Raw genomic sequence first — 16371 nt, forward strand, 5'->3', positions numbered from 1 at the left:
TTAAAGTTGATCCTTAAAAATTACCTTGTAATTTTAGAGATTTAAGCTGTTCTTTTTGGCAAACAGTACTTCTTCGCTGCGTTATTTTCTTTTCAAATCAAAACAATAATAATTTCTTTCACTTTTACACATTGGTGATGTTTTCTTATTTTATTATCTACATTCCTTTTTTTTTTTTTTGAGATGGAGTTTCACTCTTGTCACCTCTTTAGATATAAACTACAGAATTAGATCCTTTGTGGAAATAGTATTATGTATCATATGTCATCAATGGCTCTTATTATTCTGATTCTATGACATTATTATCCAGTATTTTTCTATGATTTAAAAAAACCTTCATGACTTTTTTTTTCCAACTACCAAACAAACAAACAAAAAGTCAGTTAGAAACTTTCCTTATAATGTAAATGAAAAAAAACAGAAAATTAAGTCTTGAGTTTTTTCCTACCTCTACTTTTGTACATCAGTTTCTACCAAACATTACTCAGGAGCATAGCCTAGGTCTTAATATTGTTAGTTGTGTTTCCTTGTCTTATGTATTACTTATTTGTTTTGTGTCAAATCATTTAAAATTGCACTTATGTAAAAAATGTATTTATAAATTGTGATAGAAATGAAAATGTATCTGTTGAAAATTGCCTCAGGTTGCTAGCACTTCATACAGCTTTAAAAAGTTCAGGTAAGGGCATCTGATAAGTAATCAGTAAACTAATGCAATCTAATCCTGAGAAGGAAGGTTAGTGATCAGTTTAATAGTTTATCTTCACTAGGAACTGTTCTCAGTTTCATTTGTTACGACCAAGAACTGCACACAAAAACTGGGGCTCAAATTTAAAACAGTGAAAAACAAATCTTCATTGCAGAATTCTCTGTGTGGCACAGATGATTTAATAATTTTATTGTTATTTTATTAGGTTTCTCCTAATAAAATATGAATTTTGAGAATAAAATGTGAATTTTGGAGATGCATATTGTCATGGGAACTGACTTGTATTTTCTTACTGACCTTGAATGTGAGAAATTAGTATTAAAAAGAGAGAAATAAATGAAAATAACACATTTGCTTCACATCACACCCAAAAGCAAACATTTATAGTATTTATCCCAGAATGAAGTTGAATTAAGTATGTTCTAGGCCAGAGGTATAAAGAGTATGTTGAACTTCTGGCTTTTATATAAGCAGTTGGGTGAAACTCTGCTGATATTTGAGGAATAAGCACATATAAATGGTGCCACATTCTTTGCTTTGACTTCAGTGGAAGTCTCAGTATGAGCTAGCTTTCTAAATTACTGTAATGGTAAAGATTCAACTTCAGTATAAGTATTTATTTTGATTTCAAATGGCAGCAGAGTAAAACACTGTGATAAATACAACTTGTATTGCAGCTAACACATTTTTATATGTCAATATTGAAAAAGACATAATGTGAATTTTCTGGTTTTTTAACCTTTAATAACTCTATTCTCCATGAATCAAATAGATTAATCATATTTTCCAAATGGCCTCTATAGGAAACATATTGTTAAAATATCACGAAGAGTTTTTTATTTATCTTTCTGTTTCACTTTTTCCTCTGTCCCCAATTTTTCTAAAACTTGATGATTCTTTCTCTGGCTCTCTTTGGGTTATCATTTTCCATGCTCTCTCCAGAAACATCTCAATTGATTTTCATGTCTCCATGCTTACTCATGTCTCATTTCTAAGGTTATGCTTCTATATTTGTACAACCATTCCTAATTCAAGTGCTATCCTAAAATTTCCCATAATCCAAAGTAGTTTTAATTGAACATGCATTTTCACAAAAAAAAAAAAAAAAAAAAAACACAGCACACTTAAGCAGACATCAGCTTTGACCTACTTTTTCCAGAAATCACCTTATTTCTTCCAATAAATGTAAACAAAGCAATATTCAATTTTCCCAATTGAGAGAAAACTTGAGGAAATAATCTTTATGCATAATTCTTCCTTTTTTTTTTTTTTTTTTTTTTTTTTTTTGAGACGGAGTTTCGCTCTTGCTACCCAGTCAGGAGTGCAATGGCGTGATCTTGGCTCACCGCAACCTCCGCCTCCTGGGTTCAGGCAATTCTCCTGCCTCAGCCTCCTGAGTAGCTGGGATTACAGGCATGCGCCACCATGCCCAGCTAATTTTTTGTATTTTTTAGTAGAGACGGGGTTTCACCATGTTGACCAGGATGGTCTCGATCTCCTGACCTCGTGATCCACCCGCCTCAGCCTCCCAAAGTGCTGGGATTACAGGCTTGAGCCACCGTGCCCGGCTAATTCTTCCTTTTATATAGCAAATATTTGAGCAGCTTTTCAAAACATTTGCTGGTTTTCCCATCATTACTGTCTCAGCTCTTGGAAATTCTCATTAATTTATAACAAAATTAGCTATTTACACAGATGATTTTCCCCCAGGCTTCTTTCTTATTTTCAAATAAAGGTTTTGGCTGAGTTTTCTTTCCATAACTATGACTGAAAAAGAATTGCTCAGGATTTTCTTTCATTGCTTTTAACCTGGTATACTGCAATTATTTCTATTTCTTCCTTCTGTATTTTTTTGATATTCAATCAACCTAATTTCTTTTTCTTTAAAGAATTTCTCCAGGGATGTGTCTAGGTTCTGAGATTTTTCAAAGCACCAGTTTTAGGGCTTTGTGTGATTTTTTTGGATACTCTATTGCGTCTTTTTGAATAGAATGCTTAGTGCAATCATTTTTATTTTTTAAAAAATGTGCTTTAGTCATATCTTGAAATTTTGATACTCTGCTTTCATTGTTACTTAGCATCAAGTTTTTCTTAATTTCACCTTTAAACAAAGTCACTTAGTATATGCTTTTCATTCCAGTTATACAATTGCATATTAATACATAATAATGTAAGAGACTTTATAGCAACTTATAGTAATTCCATATTGTTATAGATTTCTAATTTTATTGCATTTTAGTTAGAAATCACATTTTATTACATGTTGATTCACAGGACGTTACTGAAACTTCCTTGGTGGTGTATAACATGATTAATTTTGTAAATGTTCCCATATGCTAAAAAGAAAAATCAAAAACAAAGAAGCAATAAGAATTCTCTGTGTCTCCTCTGTGATTTGTTTTGTTCAAATATTCTGTGCTTGTACAATCCAATTAATTGTTAATTTACCTGTTTTTTATGATGTTCATCCTGCTTTTCCTTAGTAAATTTAGAAATTATATGGTCACATACTTATATTTTCCCAATTATATATTGATTTATTATTTATTATTTATTTATTTTTTAAAGTCTCCCTCTGTTGTCTAGGCTGGAGTGCAGTGGCGCCATCTGGTCTCACTGCAACCTCTGCCTTCCTGGTTCAGTGATTCTGCTGCCTCAGGCTCCCAAGTGGCTGGGACTACAGGCACGTGCGACCACGCCCAGCTAATTTTTGTAGTTTTATAGAGACAGGGTTTCACCATGTTGGCTAGGCTGGTCTTAAACTCTTGACCTCAAGTGATCTGCCCGCCTTGGCCTCCCAGAGTGCTGGGATTACAGGCATGAGCTACCGTATATTGATTTTTTTTTACCAACATACTACTCAAGTGTTTGTGACTCATAATTTTTTACTGCCATTAATTTTTTTCAGATTAAAATTATTCTGGACTTTTTAAAGGTACATTTCTCAGATATAAATTTTTTCATTTTTCCTTATCTTTTTTTTTTTTTTTTTTTTTGCATAGTATTCTTAGAAAGAGTCTAGTTGTCAACACATTGTTGGGTCTTAATATTTGTTAACATCTAGTTTGAGAATCTCTTTTTATCTGAAGTGTATTTACTGTTTTTCCTATTTTTGTTCTTTGATGTTATCCTTAACTCATACATATTTTTCTTACCAGTTTCTAATGAAAACTTTCTCTTACCTTGGATTTCCCCTGCATAAGCCTCTTCTCCAATAATTTCTTTTCCTCTAACTATGAATTTTGTATCAACTAGGGTTTCAATTCTAAGTTGTAAATGTTGACTTTTGAGGGCATGGGATCATTGATAGTTTAGACAACACATTCTTTTCTAAGTTAGTTATTCATTGCTAATTTTGTTCTTCTCTTATTCACTTTCTCCTTTGTTTAAACAGTATGCCATTAACATTTACTTATCATCTTTAATTGAATTATTATATTGGCATAAATATAATTTACCTTATTATATTCCAGGTAGCCTCTGAAATTCTTGAAAGGAGAGACTTTTTGGCTTGATTTATTGTTATATCACACAACATAATATGTGGAATACATTAAGTATTTGATAGATATTTTCAATTGATGCTTAAATGAAAGATTATTTCCCAGGCCACTTGGAACAGTCTTGACCATTGATATATATTTATTGAACTTTTACACAATTTATCAAACTTTTACTGAAATTGTACCATTACAAGCCATTAAAATGTTTGCTTTTCAACTATGTTTCCTTTTTGCCTGCTTCCCATGTCTTAATATTATTGAACATTTTCTTTTTTCCTTTTTGCAGTTAATTCAAAAGTAGACCCTGGGATTTTTATAGCTCTTGCTTTCTGGTAGGTTAAACTCTTTTAACCTACGTTCCAGTGAGTTCCACTAATTTACAATCTTTTATCTTGTCATCTTAAACGACTATTTAAGGAGAAATAAGAAAAATAGATAGAATTTTTTCTTAAAATGTATATATAGGCCGGGCACGATGACTCACCCCTGTAATCTCAACACTTTGGGAGGTCAAGGCAGGTGAATCACTTGAGGTCAGAAATTTGAGACCAGCCTGACCAATATGGAGAAACCCCATTTCTACTGAAAATACAAAAAATTAGCCAGGCATGGTAGCATATGCCTATAATCCCAGCTACTTGGGAGGCCGAGACAGGAGAATCACTTCAACCTGCAAGGTGGAGGTTGGGGTGAGCTGAGATCATGCAGTTGAACTCCAGCCTGGGCAACAAGAGCAAAACTCCGTCTCAAACCAACAAATCACACATACACACATATATGTATGTATGTGTGTATATACACACACACACACACACACACACGCAGATTTTTATGTATGGGTATATATACACACACATATATACATATATATATAAAAATGTGGGCATTTCTTAATATATATGTATATACAATATATATTATATATGTGTATATATATATGAAATTGTCCTAAAAAAGTTTTAAGAAAAAACAGCTTGAAGAATTTGACTTCAGTAGCTTCTACTTCAACTGACATTAGCATCTATAAAGGAGCTTAATAAACAAAGTCTCTATGGTGAGCTAAATTAAAACTGATTTCTAATAGGAGAGCAGGAAGTGCTTAACAACTGAAATATTAAAGAACCCCTTGAACAGCCCGCTCATATTTCTTACAGAGGAATTAAGAAACAAGGGGGAAGAGGAAGAGAGGCTCTCTTTTCTCATGTTGAGTTTTAGATTGCTTTGGAAATGTTCTGACAAGGGCAGGCACTTGAGAGGTCTTATTATGTCAGCTCTTACATTCTGCAAAATAGCCCCAGTAAGCTTTCCTTATTCAAAAATGGAAGCCCAGTGATCTAACCAACCCTCAGGCACTGTACTTTTTCTCATCTTTCTTTAATAACTACCATTCATGGAATAACAGATTTCACTCACTGCCCCCACGTTCTCATCACTCACTTAAAAAAAAAAAAAAAAGTTTTTTAGATTCCAGCTTTGACCATCATCATTCTAGTCACATTTGTCTTTGTTGACAATAACAGTTGCTTTTTTCAAGTCCCTTATGAAAGGTTTTTTTGCAGCATTTGATTTTGTTACACAAAACTCCTTGACATTTCCTTCTGTTTTGAGATTGAATAGTGTTGATTTTAATTTGCCATCTGACAACCCTTTGTCTGGAAGTTCTTCCAACAACTTCTAAAGGTAGGCATTTCTTAAGGGTCTGTTCTTGTTCTTGTTTGTGTTTTTGTTTGCCTCTCTACATGCTCTTCTTCAGCTGTTTCATCGGATTCCTTGAACCACTCTGTATTTGGCTTTTAATAGTTGCTCTTCACTTTGCAATCCTCTCTTGGGCTTTGAACCTAAATTTCCCAGGCCTCAAACATATTAAGATGGATTTTTATCAACAGTCCCATCAACATTTCTTTCTCATCCCCTGTTCCCTTTCTTCATCAGTGCTTCTAATCTGATCTATCTGAGCTCTTTAGCTCTGACTCACAAGCACTCAGCGACTTCACTTCCACTCTGAATCAACCTCTCCTGTTTCTACCTTTCACATAACTGCTTTTTGTCCTACTTTCTGTTCTTTTTGCTGGAAAATCATGAGGACTTCTTAAATAATCTTGGTTCATTTAACTAAAATAATCTTTAAGAGGTACAGCAAGTACCAAATAATTTTCTTGGCCCTTATATGTTGACCATTTCTCATACCTATTGAATAACATCCAGCCCCCCTGGTTTAGTAATGAGGGTGCCACTAGACTGTTGTGCACATTTCTAAACTCTATACCCTAAATGTACTTAATTTTTCAACAAAGATACACTATCAGCCTGTCCTCAAATGGCCTCTCTTCAATTTCAAAAGTCTCCTGCTCCTTTCCACGTAAATTGCTAAGTAGCTCCCCAAATTTTAATTTATTTCCTGTCATTTACGTAGTAGTTTATTCATATGTATGTTAATCAATTATTTAAGAACTACTTACAAAAATAATCAATTTAAATGTTATAAGTAGGAGTTCTTATCAGAGAAATGGTATTTCCACTTATGAAAAAAAGCAAATGGGAGGGGGAGGGGGATGGTCACATTGCCCCACGAAGTAGGTGCGCCATCTAGTGACTACTCCATCACACTACAAGCCTTGTCTTTGACACCCATAGTAGTGTGAGGATCCGCCTTCAAATTTCCCCCAAGGACGATGTCAAACCTTTTCCCCCGTCGTATAACAAGAGAAAATATTACATATTGCTTAATGTTTGCATAGCATTATACACTGTAAACAAATAATTTAGGGCTAATTATATAGATCAGAGAAAGGGTTGGACATGAAATATTCATCTGTGTTAACATCAAGTAGTGAGGCACATAGGTCTACTTTGAAAGAAGAAATTTAGAGGAAAACCTGAAAGCTGGAATAAGTTTGTGAGAAAGTGTGATATTTTTTTTTTCTTCTGAGACAACATACATACCATACCCAGCAGAGTGATATTAAGATAATCAACATTAGTTCTCAGAAGCAGCACAAGTTTGGAGGCACACAGTGTGTCATTGTCACCTTTGTGAATGGAGCCCAATACTCAACCATTCAGCATGACCATTTTCACATTTGAAAACATGGGGATAACAGTATCTTTGTCAGTATAAGAAAAAAATATATATAGACACTTGGTTGATAAGAGGCTTCCAATAAATGTGACAATTTGTGTTTAATGATTACCACCCTCTTCGCTTCTGATGATGTAAATGAAAACATGTATTTACATTGCAAGCTTTAAAAATCTGTTGTTGTTAGATCCTCAATTTGTTTCTTTCTCATAGTATAGGGTGCATGTGTTGAGAGATATCTTTATTTTCAGTACCTGGTGAAAGTTTACATGCCTATTCAGTAAATATGTGACCAAAATGATTACAAAATAAATTATTCCTATTAGGCATTAAAAGCTTGTATCTACTATATTGTCAAATTATTTTTAAAAGTAAGTCGTTCATACTTACAGCTTTCCAGTTGCATTATGCATGTTTGTACATCCATGGGAAAATTCTTGAGATCCATTGGACAGGAAAGTGTTAATGTTAATCTGAAAGTCAAAGTAATTGTTTTTAAAGGAAATTTATGACATTATATTAACATTCTATTGTTCAGGAAAAACAATGTCACTTTGGTAGTGACTAACCCAGATTTAAGTAAAAATTTCTCCAGCTTATGTATGTTACTTACTATAAAATAGCTATGCCGTTATATACAAATCTGGCTTTAGTGCGCTGGGGGTTGGATAGTTGCATATCTTAGGTTGGTGCGAAAGTAATTGTGGGCAAATAGCAATTACTTTTGCACCAACCCAAATATAAGCATCCTGCTGTATTTATATATCTATGTGTTTACTTCTTGAATTAGAAAGAGCTGTGGATGTCTAGTAAATGTCTGTATTCCAAGAAGACACTCTCGAAAGAGAAATTTGACAGTGGATTCTATAAAATTAATGCTGACTGTCAAAAGGTACCCCTCTTTGCAAATCACATACTATATTTGAGAGTCGTTGGAGTTCTAAACGTGGAAAAGCAGTGCAGAGGAGTAATCTTATGTAACTTTCAGTCATCATTATAATGCCCCCGAAGTTGTCAGTGAATATTCCACAGCGTATTTAGTAAAGCGAATCTGGAGGACTTGAAAAGCTAGGCCTCACGGTCCCTAGTGTGGGATAAGGAAATCATCAGGGTCAGGAAATAACCTTATAGAATATTCATGATCTGATTCCATGCTCATCAAACAAACTTCTGATCTGACTTCACTCAAAGCCTGGATGCTGTATACCAGTATTCTGCTCATTGGAAAGGCTCTCCTCCAACTTCCGGAGAGAATTAGTACGTTGATATTCCAGATAATTCATCACCTTTGAATGCTTTTTGTTAGAAAAGCATACTACCCAGATCTCTCAACAGCTGTTAAGGAAGAGATGCTGAAATCCACTCAAGGTTCTTCAAATGAAGTTCTTTTCTGAGAACTCTTTAGCAAGCCTCTTGTATTGAGAATATTCCCATAGAAATTCAGTGTCACAGATTATTGTCAGCCTTTTTAACATTACTGTTTCTAGTGAGCACCCTATGTGGATTAGTTTACTTAAATTTCGTGACCCTTGGATGATTACTTCAAATCTTCTATGCTGCAGTTTTCTCATCTTTAAAATGAAGATAACAATAGTACCTGCTCCAGAGAGTTGCTGTGAGCAGAACACGAATTAATACACGTAAGCGCTTAGACGAGGCCTTCAGCCATAGTATACACTCAACAAACAGTGGTTATTAGTGATTATTAGTACATTCAACCACTCCTAGAACCCTTCATTTACCCATCCCCTGAATTCTATAGTGTAGGTGCAAAGATGACTGAATTAAATTACATATTAAGAACTAGTTAGCCAGGTATGGTGTCTCAATCCTATAATTCCAGCACTCTGGGAGGCTAAGACAGAAGGTTCACTTGAGCCCCGTAGTGTGAAATCATCCTGGGCAGCATAAAAAGACTCCACCTCTACAAAAAATGAAAAATAAATAAAAATTAGCCAGGTGTGGCATGTGCACCTGTAATCCCAGCTGCTTGGGAGGCTGAGGCGAGAGTATGACTTGACCCCTGGAGGTTGAGGCCGCAAAGAGCTAGGATCACATTGACGAACTCTAGCCTGGGTGACAGAGCAAGACCTTGTCTCTTAAAACAAACATGAGAAAGAAAGAAAAGAAAGAAAGGAAGAAAGAAAGAAAAGAAAAAAGAGAAAGAGAAAGGAAAGAAGGAAGGAAGAAGGAGGGAAGGAAGGAAGGAGAAGAAGAAAGAACTGTTTAAGCTTTAACAAAAAATAGCCAGCAGCTCTGCTAAATATAACCACATTCTTCAAACTGACATTTTTATGTAGACCACAGACATAAAGTTAGAATGATGTATATTCTACAGAGAGTATGCTTGGTAAGTTAGGCCCAATTAACATAATTTGGGACACATAAATGGACAGAATGAAGCTGCTGAATTTTTAAGTGTCTCAGGAGGATAATCTGGTAATTCATTCAAGTCAGAGTCCGTAACACACTAGAATAATTCATAGAGTTCAACATTCAAAAGCAATTTTTCTCCTGGCTCAGCTAGGTTAAGTATGATTGTGTAAATTTACAAAGTTCTCTCTGAAAAAGGCAATTGTAAAATTAGGTGGACACAATGTTCTCTGCCTTGTGAAAGGGTTTATTAGAAGTGTATGAACACGTACATTTTGAATGTACACACATTAATTTTCCAAATATCCAAGGCTCTCAGAAAGCCAGTTTCACACATTGACTTGTAAAATTAATTCTATGACCTTTTATTTGGAAGTAAATAGCATTCTCAGAATCTTTTCCACACTCTCACCATGCATGTGATGTCAAATTCATATCCTGGCTATTTTTCTGGCATACAAAAAAGAGACATTACATAATTCTAAAAAAAATAGCACTTGAAAGGAATTATTTGGCAAAGAAAAACACAGTTTGTAGAACTTGTGTCATAAATCATATCCTGAGAAAAATCTATTCATCGACTTTCTTTCTTTTTGTTTAAGGTACAATACAATTGCTCCTTTCACAGCATATTGAAAAATACGTGTCAACTTGGTGGGTATGATACCAAATTTCTTTATCAAAACACTACATATAAATTAAAGATATGTCTTGACCACATCAAAAGAAAACTAAACCAAGAGGCAATTAATCACATTCTACTGTTCTGGAAATGAATGTCTACTTGTGTGAGAGGGACACTAAGTTATCTTTCTGAGACAAGATACATAAACAGGATATGGCATTTCTTCTTTTCCTTTAAGAAGTCTTGGGAAAGACTTTTAAGATTAGTGCCTAGAGAAACAGTAATGTTAAAAAGGCTGACAATAATCTGTGACAAACAATTGATCTCATTAAAATTCAGTTATTGCCCATTTTTGAAACAAGCATTGTCTAATGTGTCTATCTCAACCACTAATTGAATTAAAAAATGTTTGCTGACTCTATTAGAGACTTTGCACATAAATGAGTATTTTTATTAGCTCCTAATAATTCTTTATTTACTGTCATAAGAACAATGGCCTCAATTAGCAATTTAATTAAATTTAATATATATTATCTGTAATATCATATTTAGATAACACATCTATTAGACAATGTTAACTGTGTGGTAGGTGGTATTTTAAACACTTTATGTATGTTAACTTATTTACTCTGCATTACAAATTTACAAGAATAGCTAAATAATATTACTCTGTTTTAGAGATAAGGTAGCTTAGAGGTTAGGTGACTCAGCTGACATTACACATCAGAAATTGAGAGAGCTGAATTTGCAGCCCTGGGGTTCTAGTTCTAGATTTCATGCTCTTAATCTTTCAGTATTTCTCTCAAAGACACTGAAGCATTTTTCATGAAAACGGGTTCTGTAATTAATATGACATTTAAAATTATATATTTATTATAGTACAAGAAATGATACATTACATCCATGTATCAGTTATTAAAGTAAAACCTGCATAAATAATTTTTATAAAAACCTACATAAATAATTTTTCTGAAAGATGTTAGAGAAAGGTACTTAAACTCTAGGAAATATAAGGAATTTCCCCAGATATTTGATATAGTTGAATGATTTATTATATGATTATGAATGATTTTGTAAAGGGTAAATCACTCTTAGGAGAGATGAGATTGCTGGAGCATTAGAAGGGAGATTAGAATGAGCTTCTGTAACCTACTTCTGGAGTTTAACTGTCTTCTGATCACAGAGACAATCATTGATCTCAACAACCCATCATCAAAACAATCTCAGTGTTGTTGATGGTTTCTTTATGAAACTATGGACCTCTTCAGTAAAACATACACAATTATGTGTATGCCAAATTCCCCTTTCAACAAATATTCTATAGCATTGTAAATTAATTTCCCTTGAATAAACAGTACTTAAAAAAGCAACTATCAAAATAAGTTTGCTTTCTTATTTAAAAATTAATGGCTGTCAATGTTAAAAAATACATATTATCATACAATTGAACTTTAGTTATTGTCACAAACTTCACAGAGTGATTCTATTTGCCTTAAATAAAAGTTAAAATTTTATCATGATTGTTGTCAAGTTGATGTGCATAGCATCCTTCACGTACAATTTCTTCCTGTGATTTGATTTTTAATGCAAGAATGCTTCTGTACTATAAGTAGTAAAGTTGGGTTTGTTAGTAATATTAGTAAAGTGAGAAAGTATATTATATTTAACTGCCTATGATGTGATTCCATTATTCTGTGATAAAGATATTACCATCCACATGTGACAAGTGACAAAACTGAGGCTCAGATACGTTAATAACTTAAGAGTTTGTGCTGTATCGATTTGTGGATTTTGGAAAAAATGGAAGCTATACTTTTCTTTCCTTAAAAGGTAAAAATAACAACTTTAGTGCCTGTGGTGTGTCTGTCACTATGCTGGGTGCTTTATTTAATGGATTTTAATACATTATTTCAGGCTCAAGGTAATTAGTATTGTTACTGCCATGCACATAAGAAAAATGAGCCTTTTAGAAGTAAAAAGACTTAACCCAAATCACAGCTAGTCAATAGCAGAGCCTCAATCTGGGCTGGAAGACATATTCCTCCTTCATCGTCTTGTGCCCGTATACTTCCTCTAGTTTGTATACCAAGACTACAAAGCTCTGATTATCTTTTTATCTGAGCCATTTTTCAGAGTTGTTTATACAGCTGATCATTTTGAAAGATCAGAACATCTTTCACTTGGACAAAGAGAAGACTTGCTTACAATTTGCTATAAATGCAGTGGGTTCCCAAAGTCAGTGGTAGGGAGATAAGTATAGATGGAGTGTCATACCAGAGAAGTAAACTCTTGTTTTTCCTTTACAGGAAATTAATAGACAATTTAAAAAACCAAGCATGATATTATAGCAACTTAAGTATATGAATGTGAGTGGTAGACAAATAGGTAAAGAAAGGCTACCTCTTTGACAAGTGAGAACTGGGGGTAGGGATGGGCAGGGCAAAAGTACAACTGGTTTTCATGTTTTACAGAACTGCTTGAACCTTTAATCGACATTCATGAATTATATAAACATTTGTGGTTAAATTAATATTCAGTGTTTTCATGTTATAAATATGTAATTCTTGTTCATGATTAAGCTTGATAGCTTGTTATGGCTCTTGTATAACTTTTTGTTATATGTAACACATATACACACATAAATATAAGTAAGGTTTATATTATAAATTTTATAAAATTTTAAATAGGTTTTTTTTTTTTTTTTTTTTTTTTTTTTTTTTTTTTTTAGACGGAGTTTCGCTCTTGTTACCCAGGCTGGAGTGCAATGGTGCGATCTCGGCTCACCACAACCTCCGCCTCCCGGGTTCAGGCAATCCTCCTGCCTCAGCCTCCTGAGTAGCTGGGATTACAGGCACGCGCCACCATGCCCAGCTAATTTTTTGTATTTTTAGTAGAGACGGGGTTTCACCATGTTGACCAGGATGGTCTCGATCTCTTGACCTCATGATCCACCCGCCTCGGCCTCCCAAAGTGCTGGGATTACAGGCTTGAGACACCGCACCCGGCCTAAAATTTTAAATAGATTTAAGAATGAGGCGCTAAAAACTATCTGGAGCTCAGTTAGTAGCAGATGGCTCATTGAGTAATGGTCTAAACTACAGGATGATAATATGGCTGCCTAGAGGTTCTTCAAATGCAGAATCTGTAGATCTTTTCCCTTAGGCAAGTTAGCTTCCCAGATACAGGTATATTTATATAGAACCTCCGTGCAGCCATATTATCTATAACCTATATCCATTGTATAATCTATCTATATTTATATCGATATCTATATCTATCATCTATATTCTTGTCTACTGCTTAGTGGAGGAAGTTTAAGTCTGCCTTTCAGGATTTTAGGGCAAGCAAGAGGTCCTGACATTTTCATTTTCTTGGTATGATGCCTCATGAGAGGCACCAGTTGCACCTGGAGCCCCTATGCCTGAAGCTCTTGAAAAAGCCTCTCCAGCATTTTCTGTCCTCCTGCTTCTTGCTTAGGTCAAAAGGTTAAAAGGGAGTCTCTAACCTGAGTGCATGTGAAGGAAATCAGGAATAGAGGGTCCACTTTTCCTACAAAGCTTAAATAAATTACACTCCTTTTAGATCCTGGCCCCCACTTTCTGAAGTCCCAGCTGCCTTACATTTCTAAAAATTTGAAAATATTAATTATTCTCTTTCTTTTGAATTCCCCTACATTGACTTAGGTTTCCACTATCTCTAAGTCACTTTTCACAAGTGCCTTCATTTTCAAGCTTCCTAAATATATTTCACTCATCTGTTGCTGTTTTTTTTCCCTATTACTTTCATCCTCCTGTGTGTTAATGGCATTTTTATTCTTAATTCAGTTTATTTCCTTGTTTAGTGGGGTTTCGGAGGAAATATGCATAAATGTGCAAGTTCAATTAGTCGCCTTTGCAAGGACCTGCTGCTACTTTCTTTAAAAAAGCAGGAAAGCCAGATTTCTCATGAAACATCGCAGATGCTCCATTTGTAAATTCGACAAGACTTTTTTCTCTTTCTAGCACAATTTTTGTTAACAAAGAAACTGAAGATTTGAAGGATTTGAAGATTTCAAAGTCCTGTGAGATTTCCAAAAACAACTCAGAAAAAAATGAATTTTTTCTTTGAACGTGCCAGCCAGGATGTAGCAAACAAAACTAGGAGCCGAGAGAACATCTGTTTCATTTGAATTCATACTGAAGGACAAAAGATGCATTTCTTAATTATTTCATACCTTTCCTCAAAATATTAGAAGAAATGTGAGCAATTCATAATGGATGATGTCATTTATAAGAGACACAATTCCAGTTTATTCCAGTACTTTAAGAAAGAAAACACTTGAGCATTTCCAACGGACATAGTAGCGAGGTCTCACTAATCGTATTTAAATTACTTAACTTTTCAATATAATAAACTTTAGCATTCTTTAATATAATGCATTTGAGTTGGCACAACTAAGGTGTTGGTACAACTTCATCTTGAAATCTTCTTAATAACAAGAGCTATCCTATTTGACAAATTTTCAGAATAGACAGAGTTAAGTGCTTTAGGCTTTGGTGATATACTGTTAGCAAGAAGCTCCTCACACAAAAAGAAGTCTAGCTTTTATATTCTATTTTGTTCAATCATGAGGGAAAAACTAAAAGCTTAGTAGTGTGTCCTTTATGTTGACATTGTCCAACATCAATAAGATTTAAAATAAACACATATTGATAATTATGTAAGATACGTTACCTACAAACACACACAACTTCAATAAATAATCTAGACATTCTATCTTTGCAAAATGACTATTCCATGCTACCTGGTGATACATTTGTGCAACGTATGCAACCCCAAACCTGTCTGAGAAACAGTATTTCAAAATATAATTTAAAATAAAATGGCACCTTTTACAAAAATAATTTTCAACTTCGCAGGAAGAAATGAAACATATTACTTATACCCTATCATGGGTCCGCTGATAACCATCATGAACCCACAGCACAGAAGAATCAAGAATCATGACCTCAGGTTAAGAGCCTTTACAACTTAAAATATATGAATTTAATTCATAAGTGATACATAACTTTGTTCTGAAAAATTCAAACAATACAAAAATACATATAGCAAAATGTACAGTTCCCCTTTATTCCTGCCCAAATTCCACTATTCTTATTCATTTCCAAATTGTTATATATATATATTTCCAAATACACACACACACACACACACACACACACACACACACACATATATATATATACACACCTTAAATAAAAGTGCACAAAACATTTTTCTTGAATTGAAATATATCATGTAGGCTTACATTCAGGTCTATCTCATGCAAATTATTTCATAATATGGGATTATCATTGTGTTCAGTTATGTTCTTATTAGTGAACATATATAGGCCCTTTTTTGTTGCTATTTCAGTGGGTCCTTTTGTAAAATTATCTTATATACATGTGAATACATATATAAGTTAGATTCCTAGACATAGGAATGCTGCAGTGAAGGATAAATGAGTTTCATATTGTTATGTATCTTGACAAATCATCTTCCCAGTTAGCATCAAGTCATGTGATCACAGAAAGCATATTAGACAACACAAAATCTCACTGGTCTTGTTAACTTCTCTCAATGTCTTTCTAAAAAAATGTTTTCTCACTTGTTTCTTTCATTTTCCCTCTACATCTGTCTTATAATTTTTGCTTGAACGGTCAAATATAATTTAGAAAACTCAAAATAAGAAGGAAAGTCTATTGTATTCACTCATATTTTTGCTTACTGTGTCCTTTTTTCCTTCTTGATATTTGTGCGCTCCTTCTTTTATCATTTTCTTTTTTTTGGAAAGCTTCTTTGGCTATACTTTTCAGGTAGATTTACTTGTGATAAATCCTCTGTCTTCGTTTATCCAAGAATGTCTTATTTCCCCTTGATTCCTGAAGGATATCTTTCCTGGGTACAAGATTCCCAGATGAGAGTTCCTTTCTTTCAGCACCTAAAAAACTATTTGTAGCTTCTTTCTGGCTTCCATGACTTCTAAAAGCATTTACTCTCATTCCAATTGTTTTTCCTTTATAGGACGTCATTATTTTCTGGATGCCTTCAGCATTTGTAT

The 16371-nt window shown here is 33.9% G+C and overlaps 1 protein-coding gene across 2 annotated transcripts in view; it reads right to left on the bottom strand.

Moving 5' to 3' along the window:
* The window catches only part of GLRA3 (glycine receptor alpha 3), a 201136-nt gene that overhangs the window by 67470 nt on the left and 117295 nt on the right, over positions 1-16371 (bottom strand). For both annotated transcript variants that reach the window (XM_010344432.2, XM_003933869.4), the window contains exon 5: positions 7682-7764. In XM_010344432.2, the coding sequence (XP_010342734.1) occupies positions 7682-7764 (83 nt within the window). The remainder of the gene's footprint in view (positions 1-7681; positions 7765-16371) is intronic.

This window comes from Saimiri boliviensis, chromosome 3, assembly GCF_048565385.1.
Source record: "Saimiri boliviensis isolate mSaiBol1 chromosome 3, mSaiBol1.pri, whole genome shotgun sequence".
Classification (NCBI taxonomy): Eukaryota; Metazoa; Chordata; class Mammalia; order Primates; family Cebidae; genus Saimiri; species Saimiri boliviensis.